General features: G+C 43.5%; 1 protein-coding gene across 1 annotated transcript in view; it reads left to right on the top strand.

Annotated features, from left to right (window-relative positions):
• Positions 1 to 21221, top strand: part of ADARB2 (adenosine deaminase RNA specific B2 (inactive)) — a 309589-nt gene that overhangs the window by 252377 nt on the left and 35991 nt on the right. The window contains exons 5-6 of the mRNA XM_064285079.1: positions 3031 to 3182; positions 13812 to 13980. Of these exons, the coding sequence (XP_064141149.1) occupies positions 3031 to 3182; positions 13812 to 13980 (321 nt within the window). The remainder of the gene's footprint in view (positions 1 to 3030; positions 3183 to 13811; positions 13981 to 21221) is intronic.

Genomic DNA, 21221 nt, shown 5'->3' with positions numbered 1-21221 from the left:
GCAACCCAGTCCTGGTTTAAACTCTGCTTCCTTTACTGTGGATTTAAATGAAGACTATATTCTACCCACCACCAGCCCTCCAGTTGTTAATCCCAGAGCTAATCTGCTGTTTAAAACAAAAAAAAAAGGAGGAAAAATAAAATAAAGAAAAACCAACAGGAAAAAAAAAAAAAACACATGGTCTCGTGGGAGTTGAAAGCTATTGCTCTCTCTAAAATCCATAATTGCATTGATCGAGCTTAGAGCGTGTTCAATTAAAGGATTATGTTATTTGGATCAATGTTACCTGCTCCCTGGTAAACTTTCATTTCAGCCATGGAAAGGTGCCAAGTTGACATTGGCATCTATGCTTGATTTTGATGAAACTGTGGCCGCTTCAAGAGGGACCCACAATTCAGTATTTCTACCAGGCTCTGTGCCTTCTGACCAGGTAACCACAGGCTCACAGGAAGGCTGAAGGCTTAGCACTTCTATCCCTTCCTTGTGAGCTTCTTGTCTTGAGAATTTCTCAGTGAAGCAAATATCTTAGAGTGCACGATTTCTGCAAGGCCGACCAGGCTGCCTCTCACCATGCCAGGTTACCATTTTGTTTCCTCTCTCCAAGCCTCTTCCCAGGGCTCAATCCCCACTAGAGTACTGCTAGGCCCACTGTAGTGGTGTCCCTCAGCAACAAGTTCTAATTATATATGACAGGTTGGCAAAGTTCAGTTTTAGTGGTCTATTATCTTCTAGCGCTTTTCCTTCCTGGGTCAGGGGTAATATTCTTATCTTCTTCATCTCTCCCTCCACTTCCATATTTCCCAACTTTTTGCATTTTCTAAGACCATGTCCTCAGATAATATTACCAAAATGGCTAATAACGGATTTTAAACTGTCATCTGCTCCCTGCCCCCTCCTCCATGAGTATTTGCATTTTAATAAGGGTGTTTTCAAATGGAAAGGCTGGAAGCCCCTAAGAAATGTTCTCTAATATCAAAATTTCTGGTGTTCTGATGGCAGTGTGCTCTGAGCATCAGTAAGAAGCAGGCTGTCACCTGGACCAGCATCTCTCTGTCAAATGTATTAAACAGGAACAGAAAAGCAGGTGGATTTGAGCCTGTGACATCTCAGTCGCATTCCTGGACTGCACTGTTAGTCATAATGATTTGATTGCTGTGGGTCTCTCTGCCAGAAAATTTTCTTCATTGTGTCTTCCTAGCCAGCCTTTCCTTTCTTATATCCTTTAAAGCAGTGCTCCTCAAATCCACTAATATTGGAGTCTTGGTCTTGGTGAGGACTTGATGAGTACTCAGTCATGCCACTAATATGTGCAGAGACCACACAAAGGGAAGAAAGGCCCAAATATATGCTGAACAGACTCAACTAAAAGCTATACCATAATATACTCTATTAATTTTTATCTGAGCCTCTGAGCAGTGCCCAGTAGCCAAATATATTGCCCCCCATTTGTTCCAGAAGGCTGCCAAGGGTGTGACCTCAGTTGGATATAGGGAAATGGAATTGGAAGTTGTTCAAAATGTAGAGAAAGATTTCTCCTAAATATCCAAATGCTCAACTGGAAATATTTCAAAATGCCCTTATCTCTTGTCTGTGTCACAGAATGCAATTCAGCCGCCATTTATCATGAGTTCTCTGTGCACGAGGCACCCCGCTGCTTGTTGCGCAGGATTCAAAGGACAAATGAGCCCCAGAGTCTGCGCAGGTGATCAGCAGTGGTGGGAAGAGCCGACCAAAGGGAGACCACGATCAAAGTCTTGGCGAGTTGCCAGTATGACACACCCTTGACCCAGTATCACCTCCCTGTGTGCAGGCTGTGAGCTGGGAAACTAAGGCCCAGAGAACCTTCGCTTGGCGACTTTGGGAGTGGTTAAGAGCTCTGCTGCTAACCAAAAAGTCAGCAGTTCAAATCCACCAGCTTCTCCTTGAAAACCCTATGGGGCAGTTCTACTCTATCCTATAAGGTCACTGTGAGTCAGAATTGCCTTGATGGCAATGGGTTCGTTTTGGTTTTTTTTGTTGTTGTTGTTTGTTTGTTTTTGATGGAGGAGAAAGGTCTCCAGAAGGCATTTGCAGGGAGAATTCGGAGAGTCAGAGTGAGGGAGGGGGGCTCCTGCTGAAGGCACAGAGGCAGAAAGGCATAATATGATGCCTCAAGGGTTTCCTAGGGAGAAAATTTCTGTTCTGCTGCCTGTGTGATCTCAGGACCCAGCAAAACAGAATCCATCATCAATGGGGCAGAACTGTGTAGAAACAGCAAGAGTGGCAAAAAAAAAAAAAAGTCTACTGCCTGTAAAAAATGAGAATAAAATCCAAAAGAGGGGAAATATAGGCAAGTTTGTTCCCCCACCTCAGTCTGACGTGGGACCTATCATTTTTGAGTCTGATGGCCAGCTGTGGGGAAGATTTTTCAAGGGCAAAAGTTCTGTATCTGTCAAAAATTAGCAGGAGACTTGGTTTTTTTTTTTTTTTTGAGCATGTACCCTTGGTCATGGTGGTTGGGTACAGAAGAAAAGCAAAGGTCCATATACTTAGATTCCTCACCTGGTGCTATTTCTACTTTGTCATTCTGCTGTCAAATCCAGACACCTTTGTCAAGTCCCTTCTCCTTTTAATGCATAAACACATTCCCTAGTGATGCTATGTGAAACTAATAGTCCACTCTCAGACCTTGTCATCAGGACCATTCTGTGAGGTCACAGGAGTCTCATTTTGTAAGTATATTAAAAAAAAAAAAAAAAATTTTTTTTTTGAGACATAGGTTAATTAAAAAAAAAAATTTTTTTTTAATAGCACCTGAGAAAACTGACTCTGTAAAAGATAACCTCTATGTCAATGTTAAGGAAGGGTGACAATGACAGGATTTCTGCAGCTTTTGTTTGCTTTTTGTGGTTTCATTGCTGAATATTCTGGAAGCTTTATTGCAAAGGGAAAACACAATATGGAATGTGAAGAAGAAAAAAATGGGCAACAGCTACACAAACCAAGACAAAGACATTGACTTAGTTGGAATGTTTCTGGTTTGGTCCATAGCAAACGACGAGAGGACTCAGAGCGCTCAATATTTGTGCGGTTAAAAGAGGGCGGCTACAGGCTGAAGGAAAACATTCTGTTCCATCTCTACGTGAGCACCTCCCCCTGTGGAGACGCAAGACTCAACTCTCCCTACGAAATCACAACGGACCGTAAGAGACAATGTTTTTTTACCTTTTTTAAAAAAAACAAACCAACAACCAGAAGCTTTCCTCTATCCAGTGGCCATGTTGTAGGCTAACTCTGCTTAGGGACCATTTGCATTTGGTGGCCAGGACCCATATACATGCAGAAAGTGGACTGCAATTATATGCAGTTATCTGGGTAATTAATATCTCTAAAATCTTAGTCTGAAATGCCCAGATCATCGGGAGAAAACAGTTTGAGGTCCAAAATTAGCTATTTAATTGCCATATTCCTCTACTTCATTTTAGTAGGACAGGCAGTCCTAGTATCGCAGGCTGGAAAACAGAATGAGTAAGAACGTAAGTGAGAATTAGATGGAGTGGGTGCGAATTCAAACCAACTTTGTTTACCTTTGTTTGCAACCTTGTGGGGAATAAAGGTGAGCGTTTATAACTGTCAGTGGGAAATAATGCCTGGCGAAGATATCTACCTGGGGTTATCTGGGTGATGGTGTAAGTCATCTACAGAGTGACCATTACTGAACCACCTTCAGCAGGATCTGCCCTTTAAGTGGTTTTAGTAGGGGAGGCAGTTTTGTAACTATATAAATACAGGTTAATACCATCTGAGAAAAGCATCAGTGCCCCCCTTGGCCCCTCCTCAGTCATCACTGTCACTCAAGAGAAGTGACAATGCCTGTTCCAGCTGAGGTGGGGAAGGCAGAGGTGCAGTCTCTTTGTGTGAACCTGATTGGTCCATGATCTTAGGATCTCCATGTAAAAGAAAATAAAAATTGTTGAGGGCTAACTCCTCCCCTTAATGCTTTTAGAAATTCTATTATCGATATCTATAATATCAATAATAACAAAAAAAACCTTTATTATATTATTACTATATGATTATTATAATATATTATGGCATTATATTACTATTATATATATTTCCATATATGTGTGTATATATATATATATATATACACATATACATATATATGGAAACCATGGTGGCATAGTGGTTAAGAGCTATGGCTGTTAACCAAAAGGTTGGCAGTTCAAATCCACCAATCACTCCTTGGGAACTCTATGAGGCAGTTCTGCTCTGTCCTATAGGGTTGCTCTGAGTCAGCATCAACTCAATGGCAATGGATTTGTTTTGGTTTGGGTTTTTAGAGAGAGAGTCAGTCCCTGGGTGGCACAAGCAGTTAAGTACTTGCCTACTAACCAAAAGGTTGGCAGTTTGAACCCACCCAGAGGCTCCTTGGAAGAAAGGCCTGGCAATCTACTTCAAAAAGATCACAGCCATAAAAACCCTATGGAACACAGTTCTACTCGGAAACACATTGGGTTGCTGTGAGTCAGAGTCCATGGCAATTGGTGTCATACACATACACATATGTATACTTATCCATATATATGCATATATATAAAAATATACATATATGTATGTATACTTATTCTATACTGTGTGTGTATATATATATACATGTATGTACAAGCACACACACACATAGACTTCTAAACATTTTCCTGAAGCAGTACTAGACAAGTCAACTGCATAGTCACTAAAACCAACATATGTGTGGTGAGAGAGCTGGTCCTAATAGAGATGTTAAAATACCAAAAAGCTTATCCTTTTTTTTAAATGGTGATATATATAATAAATATTTGCCATTTCAACATCTTTACATGTTCCATTCAGTGACGTTGACTACATTCACCATGTTGTACAACATGACCACTACCCATCTTCAGACTTTTCCATCACCCTTCAAGGAAGCTTCCAAAAAAAAAAAATACCAAACTAATTGCTGTCGGGTAGATTCTGACTCATAGCAACCCTACAGGACAAAGTAGAACTACCCATAGGGTTTCCACAGAGCAGCTGGTGGGTTTGAACTGCCGACCTTTTGGTTGGCAGTCGTAGCTCACTGTAGCTCCTAGCCACTGCACCACCAGTCCCCCTAAAGCAATGACTCCCTCTTTCCCCCTCTCTCCCACTCCCTAAGCACTAATAAACTCTGGTATTTATATATTTGCAAAGGCTTATTCCTTTGCTAAGAGAAAACACTATTAGAAACACAATGGGCAATGCATAGTTATTAAAGGTTTATTTTTGGCTTTCCAATTTTTCTACTGTGGACGGTTACATTTTTGTTCCAATTACCAGAGTGAGGAAGAATAAACATTTGTTGAGTGCCTGCTGTGTTCCAGGCTTGTGAGGAGCGCCTTTACCAAAGATAAAGAAAGTGTGGGAGAAAAAAATAGGGTTTTTTTTTAATCCTACATATAGTTAACCTATTTCTCTAACCCACAGATTGGATGCTGAATCTGAGAAATTCACTCTCCTATTTATCAACTTCCCTCCAATCTCATCTCTTTTTCCTTTGGAGAGTGGTTGGGTGGAATTCTCCATCATGGGATTCTAAGTAACGTTTTTACACCCTAGGGAGATTAAATGAGAGAATCAAATTGAATAGAGAATCGAGAAATGGGGTCACAGTAAATAGTGACTTTTAAAGAAACCACACCATAAAGGAAAGGCGCCCTGGTGGTGTATTGGTTAAGCACTCGGCTGCTAACCGAAAGGCCAGCGGTCTAGCCCCTCCACAGGAGAAAGATGTGGCAACCTGCTTCTGCAAAGATTATAGCCTTGGAAACACTATGGGGCAATTCTGTTCTATCCTATAGGGTCTGTATGAGTGGAAATCAACTCCACAGCAGCTGGTTTAGTTTTTTTCGGTTTTTGTTTTTGGCACCATAAAGGCAGGGGCCTAGGGGTTGGGGCATGAAAAGGCAGAGCCATTCTCCTACAGAGGAAAACCACCCTACTGTGAGCACTGCGTAGGGTCATGCAGAACTTCACCTCAGATACCACCAGCTCTCAGAAAGAGGTTAAAAAAAAAAAAGTGAAGTTGAGGTTTTTTTTTTTAGTTCATTTGGCTGGATCTACATGATATCAATGACCCATATAAAACTGTGAAATCTGGCCTTTAGACAGCTACTTGGAATTATCTTTCCATTTCTTTATGTAAAGGCTTGACCTCCTGAAGACCTGGCCCAGGAGGCCTTCCGGCTCTGCAAGGATGAAGTCCTGCCAGAATGCTGGGGCTTGCCCCAATTGATCAAGCTTCTTCCTTTGCTGATTTGCCCCCAGGGAGACTCAGAAAAGGGCTGAGTGGAAACAGGAGGGTTTCGGCATACTTCCAGAAGTACTGCTCTCTCCAGAGGGAGCGTTTCAGCTCACTGGGCTTTTCGGTCTCTGTACATTGGGCACCAAGTGCAGCCTCTCTTCAGCCCGTGATTCCAGCTTGCAATGTCAATGGTTTAGAAAAACAAACAAATATATTCTCAGATACACCCTGGGGCACACTTCCAAACACAGATGTCTTTTATTTCATGGTGCTTTTAAGAAGTGGCAGGTGCTAGCAGGAGGAAAAAAATAAAGCATTTTCCTCACATTTTTGCTGCAGAGATAACCAGGCAAAAATGAGGTGCTACTGCTTGAGTTATGCCTCTCTGTTAGGCTGATATTGCTCTCCAACTCTTCCTGTCTGGGGATCATGGAGAAGGCAGGGCGTGTGTCGAGTTTGCAGATTTTATAAAATAGGCTTGTTAGGCAAAAGTCATACATCACTTTTTCCTTATTTAGTAAGTATAAAAACAAAAAACAGCTGCCAATGAGTCAACTCCAACTCATGGAGACCCCATGTGTGTCAGAGTAGAACTGTGCTCCAGAGGGTTTTCAGTGACTGATTTTTTTAGAAGTAGATTACCTGGCCTTTCTTCCAAGGCACCTCTGGGTAGATTCGAACCTCCAACCTTTCAGGTAGCAGCTGAATGCATTGACTATTTACACCAACGAGGAACTCCTAGTAAGGGTAAAGGAACCCAAATTCCTGCACCCTCTGCATGGAAGGAATTTCAGAGATGCTCAGGGATAGAGCATTGTCCACACCTCCTCAGGAAGGTACCAGCTCTTGGAACAACTTCTGCAATTTTCACTTTGAAGACAGAATCCTCTAAGCACCCCTTTAAAATAAGAGGGGGAGGGAGCTTTCCATATTGCCCATGCAGGCAGTGTTTTTCTTTGCTGCCCTTTAAAGAAGGCTTGGCCACTGGACCACTGAATGAGGGTGATCAGGAACTTGACTCTAAGGGGCTCCTGCCAGGACTAGTCCAGTGGCAGAGTCACTGGTAACAACCCCTCTGGCTGGGGCAGGACCAGGCCTCGAGCTGGGAGCTTTGAGAACGGGTGTTAGGACTGGTTCCCAGAGGTCAACTGCTCAGGCACAGTCTACCCTCCCAAAGTTAACCTAGTAGAAACCCAGTCTCACTGTATCGTCCGCTCAGGAGTCACTCCCCTAAATGAAGCCCAGGTAACACGGTTCCCCTGATCCTAGTGTCCCCCAAAAGGTCATTGTGAGATTATCGTGCTCACAAATGCAGAGCCTGCAGAATGCAAACGTCCTCAGTCCATTGCATTGATACCTTGATAGAGGATCTAACGTGTCCATTGTAGTTAAAAGAAAGCTTAAGCACTGGAATTCTTAGTCTTCCTGAGCTTCTCTCTACCTCCTCTCCCACTCTGGAAACTGGCTCATTTCCTCTTACCAGTGCATTGACCTGCTTTGGGCCTGATAAGTTTAGTTCACTTATTTTCTCATTCCCCCTTTTTGCCTGCATAGAGCTATTGTGTCCTCTCCACTTAGGGCCTGCAGCACTCCTGTCTTGATGTTAACCTACGGCTATGCAAAAATTATCCACTCTCTCTTCCTCTTCCCTCCTTCCTCCCTCTCTCACATGCATACCCACACACAGACGCAAGCACACACACCCATAGGTGCACAAGCACACATGCGCATCCACACGTACACCCCACAAGTAGCTAATGCACTGGGATCTGCAAAGACACCTATGATGTGTCTAATTCAAAACGAAGCTTGGAAACTTAAATAGAGTTGCCTATATTGTTCTGCCTTCCTTAAAGCATGAACAACAGTGAAGGAGCAGCACAGTAGTTGGAAATTTTGTGGATGTTTGTAAGTAATTATTAAAAAAACTAATTAAAAAAGTAATTATTAAAGCTAGTGTTATATAGATAGCAGGGCCATAAAGAACAAAATCTGACCTGGGATTTCTAAGAATAGATGTCTGACCTGTTCGCACAGCAGCTGCCTCCCACCGTGGCCTCACAGTCCTTCTAACCGCTCAGAGTTTCACAAGCTCCTGGGAGCCCCTGAGTCAGTCAGCTGGGAGATCCCCAACTCCCTCAGGCCAAGGCACAGGAGCTCCGTGTCTAAGGGAGAATCCAAGCACCACGTTATACCCTGACCCCATTTTCTCGGGATGCCTGTGACTTGAGAAATACTATATTCCAATTTTGTTTATTTTCTCAAAATCATTCATCTGGATAGACTGCAAACTCTCCGTCCCTGGAGTCTTTAAATGTGATATCAACACCAGTTGGTCCAAGATGTTTTAGGAGATGCGGTGGCTGCAAACTTAGGTGTGTATTAGGTGTGGTTGTTTCCACACCTGGCTTATTATCACCCAGGAAGTTGCTAAAATGCCACACACTATTTCCTCAAGTTTCTGATGTCTTTGGTGTGGCACGGGACTTGAGAATCTGTAGTTTTAAAGCTTCCCCAGGTGACTCTGATGATCAGTCATGTATCAGAACCACTGGATTAGAACCTCCTTAAATTGTCTCTGGTCCGGGTTGGGCATTTATTTCTTGGTTACATATTAGAAAGTTCTGCGTGGGGATGATGGTCTGGTGGAACAATCAGGAACGGCTTGGCAGAGCTTTATGGTAGGATTCCCTGATCAGAAACATAGTATGGAGGCAGAAAAAAAGTGTTCACTGGTCAGGCGTGTGCTATGAGAGACAACTGCTTCCACGATAGACTTCTGCAGACTGAAGCCTTTGATCTGAGTCAACTCAAAGCTACTCCATTCAGCTCAGATAGCTCAAAGCTACTAAGTTATATGACTTTCTCTTGGATTTGAAGGCCCGAGGTCAGTTATGGTGGAGACAAATGCCTAAAAGACATTTTCTTTACACAACCAGGAGAACATAACACTTTGCTTCCTAGAGTTGGGATTCTGTTGGACTGTGTGCGTTCTCTAGAGGTCAAGGACATCCGTTCTCCACAAGGGAGGAGGAGTTCAGACTCGTTAAGGACAATTCCATTGCCTTTAGTGGGCCCTGGAAAGCCTGGGCTAGAGCCATGACAGTCCTATAAGAACCTAAATGTAAGGGCACTTACTGCTATAGCTACTGCCCTCCTTCTAACTCACCAGTGACCTTAGTGCAAAGTTCTCTGTGATTTTCCTTCTTGACATGGTTTTTAAATAACCTATTAAGTTTAGTTCTTAGTGCCATGGTCCAAAATAAACAGCTTTGTTAAAATTTCCAATCTATCTTCCACAAGATATGTCATGAGAAATAGCATGATTATATCATCTGTTTATTTTACAATCATATGCTTAATGCCTAGTACAATCTAAGCCAATCTGATTCATAATACAGAAGGGCAGCTTGAGAAATCGAACCAAAATCCATACGAGGTTAGGGAATCTAAAATACAGTTCCTGCGTTCAGGTTTGCCTAGTGAGTTTCAGAAGCCTGTCACGTGGGATTCATGCGTTGTACATTCATGCATTGTAGGATCAATGAATTTAAATGGTCTCGTAATTCATCATCATAACTATCACTATCATCATCATATAAGGCAAAGGTCGCTCACATGACCGTATGGCAAATGTTGTTGAAATTATTACTACAATAAATAGTAGATTGGTTCACTGATACACCTTCTGGAACATAACTTTTGAAGATCTGGTATTTAAAAATCTTTTCTTCCTTCCGTATACCTTTGTCTTTTCCATTGTTGGCTCCCTTCCCCCTATACCATTGTGGCAACCAAGTGCCACTTTTTAGACAGATCGTTAGCTGCTAGGTGGACTTCTTTAATTGTCCCTTATCTCCAACTCCTTTGAATTCTCCCCCTAAAAATAAAATATTCACTTGAACCTAGTTATTAATTACTGCCCTCATTTTGTCTTGACATCAATATCAAAAGGTAAGGATTTTAGATTAATAAGAGCTATAATGAAAAATCTGACGATTAGGGACATTAGAATTAGGTGAGAACATTCTGGTGAACTTGGGAGTATTTACATACACATCATAGGCAGGTACTGAAAGTTTTGCACCTCTGCTTATCTCAGGCACACCATAAATCCACTACAGATTATTTATATTCAGTTCCCTGCAATTGCTGGTTGGATTGACATTTTGTTCAGCATGAAGTGGCATCTTCAACTTCCTCCTGCCTGTTGCAATTAGCTGAGAAAGAGCCAGAGGAAACAGGCTCTACAAGATTATAGACACTCGGGTCCACACCGGTACTGATCAAGCTGATCAGGGAGTATGCTAGAGAAGGCAGCCTGGGATTTAACGAGGCCAAAAATAAACACTTCGTGGAAGCACCTCCTGCACCTGGCTCTTCAGGCAAAATCAATCTAGCTAGAAAACTTTGGGTTAACTCCTAGAAACCAGTTGTTAATTCAAATCTTACCTTCATGTTTTCATGTAATTCAGACTCGGAAACCTACTTTATGGAAAATTATTTTTGCAGGAGCAATGGATAAGAATTTAGAATAGGTTTTCAATATAATAAGCAATTTTTGAGGTTGTTAAGCACTTGGCTGCTAACTGAAAAGTTGGAGGTTCAAACTCACCAGCCACTCCTTGGGAGAAAAATGTGGCAGTCTGCTTCCAAAAAGATTTACAGCCTTGAAAACCCTATGGAGCAGTTCTACTCTGTCCTTTAGGGTCGCTATGAGCTGGAATCGACTTGACAGCAGTGGGTTTTGGGGTTTTTTTGGATGATGACACAATAGCTGAGGTATTAGGACAATGATAAGAATACTGTAATTACAATGAAGAGAAGGACAGCAAGTCCCTGACAAAATATCCCAAAAACGGAAGACTAAAGTCTAACCAAAAGGTAGATGCACTTCAGAAGAGGGCCCTGGTGACCTACTTCCAAAAAATCAGCCATAGGAAACTCTGGAGCACAGTTCTACTCTGACACCTATGGGGTCATCCCGTGGCACGTCTGAGTCCACTCAACAGCGACCGGTAACATTCCTGTTAGGTACATTAGCTCCTTCGCTCTCCAAATGCTGGCTGGCCAAAGAAAACGATGCCAGGTAAAAGCCTCATCTTAATAGTGTAAAAAGTCAGGTTAGAATAAATGTCTGCTCAAGTGTTTTTTATGTCATCAACTATTTTATGCTCAGCTTATTATTATTGCTATTGTCATCATCATCATCACCTGATACCCAGCAACATTCAAAATGGAGAAGGCGAAATTCATTCTCTAACTGGGGGAAGGCTTGGCATTCATTTACTGTGAACAGTGAGGCTGTCTCTCACCTCTGTTCTCCCCCGGCTACGTGACTCACAAACCAGCCCAAACTTGCATCTCTGCAAGCATCTGATTGGCGGCAGGGTCCAGAGGCGACCTCAAATATCTCAAAAATTGCCTGTCTCCAGAAAGTAAAGTGATCTTTCTTCCCAAAATACAGTCTTTAGGGTACAATGTATGTGTGCTGTAAGAACTTCAGTTCTTAGAAACAATGAGAAAACAAACTGGAAATTACTTTAAGTTCTGTAGTACGAAGCTCCTATCTAAACCCTAGTATGAATTATTACTTGGTGCCTGCAGTGAGAGTAAATGAAGGGAATTCCATTCCCACAAATTCTAAAACTTAAATGGCAGCTTTTTAAAAAAGGCATTTAATATTCATTCATGTTATCACATGTATGTAAATGTTGGGATCATTATGCCATTTTATACATAATTTGTACGCAAAGGACTTAATCATTTCCATATTACAGTATAATCAGGAGTTAATATACAGAATTTTTTTTAAGAAAAAATTAACTTAAGCTTCTTCTTATTTACTGGCATAGTAGTTAAGTTCTACAGCTGCTAAGCAAAAGGTAGGTAGTTCGAATCCAACAGGCACTCCTTCAAAATTCTATGGGGCAGCTCTACTTTGTCCTATAGGGTCACTATGAGTCAGAATTGACTCAACAGCCCCAGGTTTGGCTTTTTTAGTTTTTCTCATTTATGCTAGCTCTCCAAATAATTGTAGGGTGTGGCTGTGTGAGTGTATTCACACATGCACGTGCGCACACGCACACACACACATGAGTTGAGAGGGCTCTGGAAAGGAAGGGAGAAAGAATGCATGAAGACTTAGGGATCTCTAAGGCTCCATTCGTAGCCTGCATCATTTCTGGCCCTAGCAGAGCACCTGGTTCATACAGTTCCTTGATAATAGTCAGAACACAATGACAGCTAGTTGCATTCAGACCCTGTGCTAGCACTTTTACATATAGTATCTTATTTAATCCTCATGGCCTAGAAAGTAGGCACTATTATTATTCCTATTTTAAGATGAATTAACACTGTCAAAGAGATATTAAGCAGCTTTTCCCAAGTTGCACAGCTAGGAAGTAGTATAAACCCATTGCTGTTGAGTCGATTCTGACTCATAGCGACCCTATAGGACAGAGTAGAACTGCCCCATAGGGTTTCCAAGGAGCAGCTGGTAGATTCAAAATGCCAACCTTTTGGTTAGCAGCTGAGCTCTTAACTATTGTTCCACCAGGGCTCCAGTTAGCACAATAAGCAAAACTCGTTGCTGTCAAGTCAATTCCAACTTACAGTGACCCTATAAGACAGAGTAGAACTGCCCCATAGGGTTTCCAAGGAGTGGTTGGTAGATTCAAACTGCCGTCCTTTTGGTTAGCAGCCTAAGGCTTGACCACTTCTCCACCAGGGCTCCAGGAAGTGGTATAAATCAAAACCAAACCCACTGCTGGTGAATTAATTCCAACTCTTAGCAACCCCATAGGACACAGTAGAATTGCCCCATAGAGTTTCCAAGGAGTGGCTGGTGGATTCTAACTGCTGACCTTTTGGTTAGCATCCTACTGCTTAACCACTGCACCACCAGGGCTCCAAGAAGTGGCACAGCAAAATTAAAATCTAGACCAGGGGTGGGCAAACTCGACCCCTTGGGCCAAATCTGTCCCACCACCTGTTTTTGTATGGCCTGTGAACTAAGAATGCTTTTTTACAATTTCCAATTGCCAGGGGGAAAAAAATGAAAAGAAAACTATTTCATGACACATAAAAATTATATGAAATTCAAATTTTGGCATCTATAAATAAAATGTTATTGGCACACAGCCATGCTCATTCATTTATGTACTGCCTGTATCTGCTTACACACTACAATGGCAGAATTGAATGGTTGTGACAGAGACCATATGGCCTACAAAACCTAAAGCGCTTACTATCCGGCCTTTACAGAAAAAGCTGGCTGACCCCTGAACTAGACAGTCTTGCCCTAGAGCCCAGGATCTTATGTATGCTGTGAAGAAATCCCTCCCCCACCCTAAACCTGTCTTCTCACCCCTCACCAAATGGAAGGGCACTGAAATCCTTCGACATGCTTTCTGGTTACACTTTCCCCCAACATCTCCCACCACTCAAAGTTACAGAATCCAGAGGTCTCGTTGGACAAGCAAGCACCCCTGCCATCTCTCACCTATTGCCTTTTATCTCCTAGTGCACAGCAGCAAACACATAGTCAGGAAGTTTCGAGGACACCTGCGGACGAAGGTTGAGTCGGGGGAAGGGACAATCCCTGTGCGATGCCACAGCGCAGTTCAGACGTGGGACGGCGTCCTGCTAGGGGAACAGCTGGTCACCATGTCTTGCACAGACAAGATCGCCAGGTAATAGCCCGATTTGATTTCCTCTTACAAAAGTCAGTATGTCTGTTGTGTGGATGGGCTGTGGTTCTGGGTCAGAAAAGTCAACAGGCAAACCACAGGCTACTGAGCTACGTAAGGCCTAGTCCTGATTCACAGCAGGTAAATACAGTCAGTGTATGTTGTCAAGGAAATGGTAGGTAGTGGCCTCATTGCCTAATTCACAGCTCCTCTCCTGAACAGGTATTTTCACATTTTAATACATATATTTGAGACAAACCAAAACCAAACCAGTTGCTGTCAAGTCAGTTCCAACTTATGGCGAATTGACTTGTCAGAGTAGAACTCTGCTCCAGAGAATTTTCAATGGCACATTTTTCAGAAGTAAATGGCCAGGCCTTTCTTTCGAGAAGCTTCTGTGTAGACTCAAACCGCCATCCTCTTGGTTAATAGCCGAGAGCTTAACCATTTTCGCCACCCAGGGACTATTTGAGGCAAAGTGTCTTTAAAGACCAAGTAACTTAAAATCTCCAGTTGCCACTACAAACCACCAAATAAACAAACATTCCGTGAATGATCTGACCACTGGTACTCCCCCCACAAATGGTTTGAGAAATACCTTTCTTCAGCTCACCTATCTTCAGCATCATCTCATAAGTCACTTTGCCCCCCAAAAAGTTTTGTGTACTCTCCATGCTGCTGTCTAAGAGGCCTTAGCGCCTCATGATTTCCAAGCCCTGCCAGGCCAGCCTCACAGACACCAGGCAGAGGCACTTCCCCTGACATCCTGTCTTTTACGGTTCTTCTCACCGCCAAAATGTAAGGGATTTATGGGCCCTTCTCAGGCCTCCTATTCTTTGCTAAAATCTGATCAACTATTTCAAGGAAAGGTGTCAATCTTTGATGACAAAAAGGTGGAACTTCTCTCCCCCATCACTCAATAAAATATTTTCATTTTCGAAGGAGGTTTCAAAAGCCTCCACACAAAGATTCTCCAAGAGTGAGAGTCTCAGAAACATGGCAAGCAGGAGGAAAGGAATCAGGAGAAAAGAATATCTCAGCATCCCTCCAGATCACTGGAGAGGCAGTGAGCAGCTCCATTCTGCTCACAATAAATAACAAGAGCATAATCACTAACCTGCTCTCCTGGGTCTCAGTGTTGGTGCCCCCAGACATGCCACGTCCATGGAGGAAATACTTCTGTAACCTTGGTTTGGAAAACACTCACAGTGCATGCTTTGGTGGTGAGGAGGAGCAGCGGCAGCCAAGCCAGTTGGCTTGGGGAGACTAAAGCACTCCCTGAGAGAGCCACGTGGCTGTTTTTAGTTACTGTCGTATAATAGAACAAAACGTTGCCCAGTCCTATGCCATCTCTTTGATCACTGGTGTGCTCAAGCCCATTGTGTAATGCCTTCCAACCTGAGGGACTTACCTTCTAGCACTATGCAGGACACTAGTCTGTTGTTATCCATCAGGTTTTCATTGGCTAATTTTTGGAAGTAGATCAGCAGGCCTTTCTTCCTAGTCTGTCTTAGTCTGAGAGCTCTGCTGAAACCTGTCCACAATAGGTGGCACTGCTGATATTTGAAATAGTGGTGACATAGCTTCCAGCATCACAGCAACATGCAAGCCCCCACCGTACAATAAGCTGACAGATGGGTGGTGGGAAAGAGCCAGAAACTGCCCCCAAAGCCATCCCTGATATTAATAATAACAAAGTGGTCAGAGAAAGCCAGTGTTACAAGTGAACGAAAGCATCTTTTAGAAACTTTGATAAATGCATTAATCTGTGATATATAAAGTAAATAAAACTGTTGTCCTGTCCCCACAAATGTGGTTTCCAGAGAAGTCCCCACCTCCCCAACTTCTAGAAAGATTGCTGCTGCAAAGATTCTGTCTATGGACATTTTTGGAATTCAGACTAGTCAGGAGGAGAGAAGATTGGTCTCACAAGTACACGAAGGAATAGAGAGACAGGTTGAGAGAGGAAAGAAAGAGAAGCTGAAGGACCCTAGGAAAACCAAAGCTGGTAATCTAAGGCAATTCAGAGTTCCGTGCCACAGCAATAATTATCTTGTGCCAACAAGGTGCCTAAAATTCCCACAATCAATGAAATCCCTTAGTGAGCGGATGGCGAGGGTGGGTAAAACTGGTCTCCACCATCCCCAGCCAAAATGCAAATACCCTTTGTGCGTTTCCCCTAGAAGATTGAAACTCCATGAGGTAGAAACCGTGCCTGCCTTGTTTATCCCTTTATCCCCAATTCCTAACACAGTGCTGGGCACAGAATGTTGTTACTGTTCGCTGCTGTTAAGTCCTCCCTGACTCGTGGTGACCCCGTGTACAACAGAACAAAATGGGCCTAGTCCTGTGCCAGCCCCCTATGGGCGGTGGATCAGACTGTTGTCAGCTATAGAATTTGCATTGGCTGATTTTTGGAAATAGATCACCAGGCCTTTCTTCCTAGTCCATCTCAGCCTGGAAACTGCTAACACCTGTTGAGCATTATGGCAACCTGCAAGCCTCCACTTTCAGACAGGTGGTGGCGGTGCATGAGGTGCACTAGCTGAAAATCGAACCCAGGACTCCCTCATGGAAGGCAAGAATTCTACCAGTGAACCACTAATGCCTCCTCTGTACATAATACCAAAACTAAACCAAACCTAAAGCTGCCAAGTCGATTCTGACTCATAGCGACCCTATATGACAGGGTAGAACTGCCCCATAGAGTTTCCAAGGCTATAAATCTTTATGGAAGCAGACTGCCACATCTTTCTCCTGAGGAGCGGCTGGTGGGTTCGAACCACCGACCTTTTGGTTAGCAGCCAAGCAGTTAACCACTGCACCACCAGGGCTCCTTGGCACATAATAGGTGCTAAAAAAACATCTGTTGACCAGCTGGATGGTTCTCTTATCCACCTATGATAACTCACATTACTCATCACTTGGCTGCCTTTCTCTCTGGAAATCAGGGAGCAAAGCCTTCAGGGAATGAGGGAGAAGTAAGTTCTGCATGAAGTACAAGGAGGGGGGGACAATAATCGAAGAAGCACAGAGCAAAGGGAAGGTAGGCCTCGGTTAGATGCGTGCGGTGAGCCCAGAGGAGCGGGGGCGGGGGGCGGGGGGGGAGCAGCACCGAGACTCCAGGAGGCCCGCATGGTAGGTTCCAGCAGGGAAGAGGACGGCAGAGCCTGCCGAGCTTGCTGCAGGTGCCGTGCAGACCGCTGTGCAGCTTCAGTCTTTCCTGCTCTCTACTGCTGCTCTAAGAAATCAGCTACAAAACACGGCTTTGTGCCTCTGTGCCACTTCCTGGGCTAGAGGGCAGAGAAAACACCAGCCCCTGAGAGCCGTGATTCCAGATTCTCATGGAGAGGTATAAATGCCATTTGTTCCCGAGTTTGATCACCCAGCTCAGCAGCAGCAATGGGACAGCCTGATGACAGTGAAGCAAAGCCCCGATTCTGTATCAAAGAGGAGATACAGCTTGTCTCTACAGAAGACGGGTTCCCCCTTTGTAATATTCTCACCTATTCAGGAAGTGAAAAAAGAGCAACAGGTCTCACTTTAGCCGGAATTCTCCTGGAGCTCTGAGATAGCACTGGGTTTCTGAATTAACTCTCTGACTCCCTAGAAAAATGAAGGGAATTAGCGCTGCGGAATTGAAATTGTGTTGTCTCTGGGAACTTAAACATCAATAGACAGTAAATGAAATGTGGGCTACAAAACCTGCTTTGTATTTGTTGCTGACGAGTCTGTTGATGGTAACGTGACTGCTCAAAAGTCAGGTGTTTCTCCTTTTAATAAAATCTACTTGAAAAATAAAAGTTCACATTGCATTCCATCTCCAGGGATTGTCAAACAATTTCCTGGAAAGAGAAAGCAAGACTCTAGATCACTTTTCAAAAGGCGAGTAAATGTTTGGGAAAATTGTAACACCCACGGCTCTAGGTGGGTTGGAGTAACAACTCTCTCCCAGAACTTATCCAGGTATTAATCTTCCAAAGTGCCCAGGTAGATTAGAATTCAATAGTTACTTAGTCTCATTCCCATTTACTTAGTTCTTAGTCCCCAAATCTGGTGGCCCTGGTGAGTGGTGGCAGGAGGCCTTGGTCTCCTAGGACCGCTGTACAAAATACCACAAACTGGGTGGCTTGTAATGACAGAAATGTATTGCCTCACACTTGTGAAGGCTAGGAGTCCAAACCAGGGTGTTGGCCGTGCTGACTCCTTCTGAAGGCTCTGAGGGAGAATCTGTCCCATGCCTCTCTCCTAGCTTCTGGTGGCTCTCAGCTTGTAGCTGTGGTGTCACATGGCACCCGTCCTGTCTCCCTGTCTCTGTGTCTCTTCTCTTTCCTAAGGGCTCCAGTCCTATAGGATTAGGACCCACCCTACTCCAGTACGGCCTCACGTTGACCTGATAACATCTTTAAAGACCCTATTTCACACAGGTCCCATTCACAGGCACAGGGGTGAGGATTTCCACGTATCTCTTTGGGAGACACCATCCAGTCCATGACAGGGAAGGTGCACCGTGGGGAGAGCAGGCAGCAGGTGCACTGAGAGAGGCTGGCCCACAGGCCAAGCTTGAGGCTGGCCACTTCCCTCCTGTCCATACATTTAATCTCCCCTGAAAGCCCACTTCCTTCCCCTTCTGGTTTCTCTGTTCTCTCACTCTTCCTCCTTTCTCTCAATCTCTCTTTGTCTCTGTCATTGTTTCTCTCTTTTACCTCTCAAGCATCTTAATTTCTTTATTGAGTTAGTAATGTTTACTCCCTAAACATATCATAAATTATTCTTCAGTTTCTCCTTTCCCAATGGGGATTTTTAAGACTTTCCCTCTCTCTGTCTCTGTCTCTCTTTGTCTCTGCCTCTTTGTATCTGTCTTTGTCTCTCTCTCTCCTCTCTCTCTCCTCTCTCTCTGTCTCTGCCTCTCTCTCTCTCACCACGCTCATCTCATCTCTGACTGCTCTTATACTTCTTAAACTGACTTGCCCATTCATTACTAACAGCCTTCCCCGCATGCCAACCGCTGAGCCACCCTTGGCCTCCCCGACTGTAAGCATCATCGTCCTCAGCCTCCACATGCACCCCACCTCCTCCCACACTGAAATTATGGGAATTCATTTTGTCCTAATACTGTTTGCTTCTGCATCTAAGAGGTGACCTTCAGGGGATTACTTGTCACTTGATTTGCATGATGTCTGTCACAGTGAGATGCACACGACAGCCTTTGGTAAATAATACTTGTTGATAATGATGATGAGGAGCCGGCAAGGATGATGAGGGTGATGACAGAAATAAAGCCACGTCTCTGAATTCAGCAGTCCTGTCTGGATCAGGACATAGCAACCAGCATCACACCACATCTGCAGGCAGGGCGGTACTGGTGCCTCCACCAGTAGTCAGAACGCCCAACGTAAGACAAGGATGCTTTAGCACAGGCGTGGGCTCTTTATGATAGAATCGCATTTGCCACTTTGAGCTGGACCATGTATTATGCTAATGATTCAAGACCATAAGCATCTGTATCACGCATTATTTGTGCAAAGGCTTCACTAGGAGACCATCTGATAATGTATGTGTTCATCTGTTTTCTATCCTTTACAAAAACAAAAATTGAACCTAGGGCTTAAATCATGTTCAAATAGAGGGCCCTCTGTACACAAATACAGATGAAACATTTTAGCTCAATGAATTAAATGATCCTGACATTCAAGGCTCGTGTGGACCATGGGGATGTGAGGATACAAAGATGTGGAAGTCACAGTTTTTCCCTGCAAGGAGCTTATAAAACAGTGGAAGAGCAGTCCTCACTATAGAAAACTATAATACCTGGTACAAGAGCATGCTGGAGACAACTGGAACCTGTAAGACCTGATTATTAAATCTTCACAGAATTTTGCAAGCCAATTGTTAAACATTTTTGTTGGTTGCCGTGGAGCTGATTCTGACTCATGGTGCCCCCATGTGTTACAGACTAGAACTGCTCCACAGGGTTTTCTTGGCTGTAATCTTAATGGAAACAGATATCCAGGGCTATCTTCCATGGTACTGCTGGGTGGGTTTGAACTGCCAACCTTTTGGTTAGCAGGCTTTTAAATGTATTAAAAATCATTGCATTTAAAAAAATAAAATTACATGAACTTCCATTTAAATAAATTATATTAAAAACAAAGTCATCCCATAGCAAAACTCACCACATCCTAATTATTTTACTGCCTTTTAATATCGTTTATGCTCTTGAAGCTATTTGCATCTATTCCATCTGTATGGTGGGAATGCTGTAAAGTGAGGTGCCCCTGTACTTCTCTTTCCAGCTCTCTGTTCAATGCCTTCATGTTGGTAGCTCGAAATTGGCCCCAGTGATGATATTAAAAAAAAAAAAAAATTTTTTTTAATACATCGTGGAAATTGGCAAAAGCTACAAATCTTTTTTTTTTTTTTTTGAGTTTTGATTGTTACCAGCATACCACTGAATATAACTATCATGAGAGACCTTAAATAAATGCACACATAGTCTAGACATAAAATATTTGGGGCTGGTTATCTAGTCTGTTTTCTGTACTCCGGTGGCAATGGAAACACATGAATTAAGAGCTAATGGTTGTTTGCAAACCACACATATTCCTATCGGCGCAAATGAAAGCAGTGGAGAGGGAGATGGTGAGGAAGGGAGTTCCAGATACGGCTCACTTTCAACGCATCCTCACATCTTCAGACTTGAGAAAACAGATTTTTTTCTATGTGGTATCCCAGAAGATACTACCACTCTACAACTTCCCTCATTACTCCCATGCCCTCACGAAAAAATCAGAGCCATTAACCAAAATTTTCCTCGACTTCTCCCTGACATTCACATGGACACCCATATGTACTGCTGTTTTCTCCTTCGTTCCTACTTCCAGTGCTCTAGAGCTCCAGTCCCCTCCCACGTCCCCAGGGACCCATCTCCGCCACGTGTCTCCTCGTCCTCTCACCTCCCCACACCCGTCTCCACCACGTGTCTCTTCCTCCTCTCACCTCCCCCGGGACTCGTCTCCGGCACATGTCTCTCTGTCCTCGCACCTCCCTAACATTCTCCTTGGTGTTGTTGTTATTGCCATCAAGTCGCCTCTTACTCCAGGTGACCTTATGTACAACAGAACAAACTTTACCCAGTTCTGTGCCGTCTTCAGCTCATTGGGATGTTTGAGTCTGTTGTTTTGGCTATTGATCCCTACGCCCACCATTTTGAAATGCTCTGTTCTGTTGGTCTCTATGACACA

Source organism: Loxodonta africana, chromosome 4 (assembly GCF_030014295.1).
Source record: "Loxodonta africana isolate mLoxAfr1 chromosome 4, mLoxAfr1.hap2, whole genome shotgun sequence".
Lineage (NCBI taxonomy): Eukaryota > Metazoa > Chordata > Mammalia > Proboscidea > Elephantidae > Loxodonta > Loxodonta africana.
This window is presented reverse-complemented; position numbering and strand designations above follow the sequence as displayed.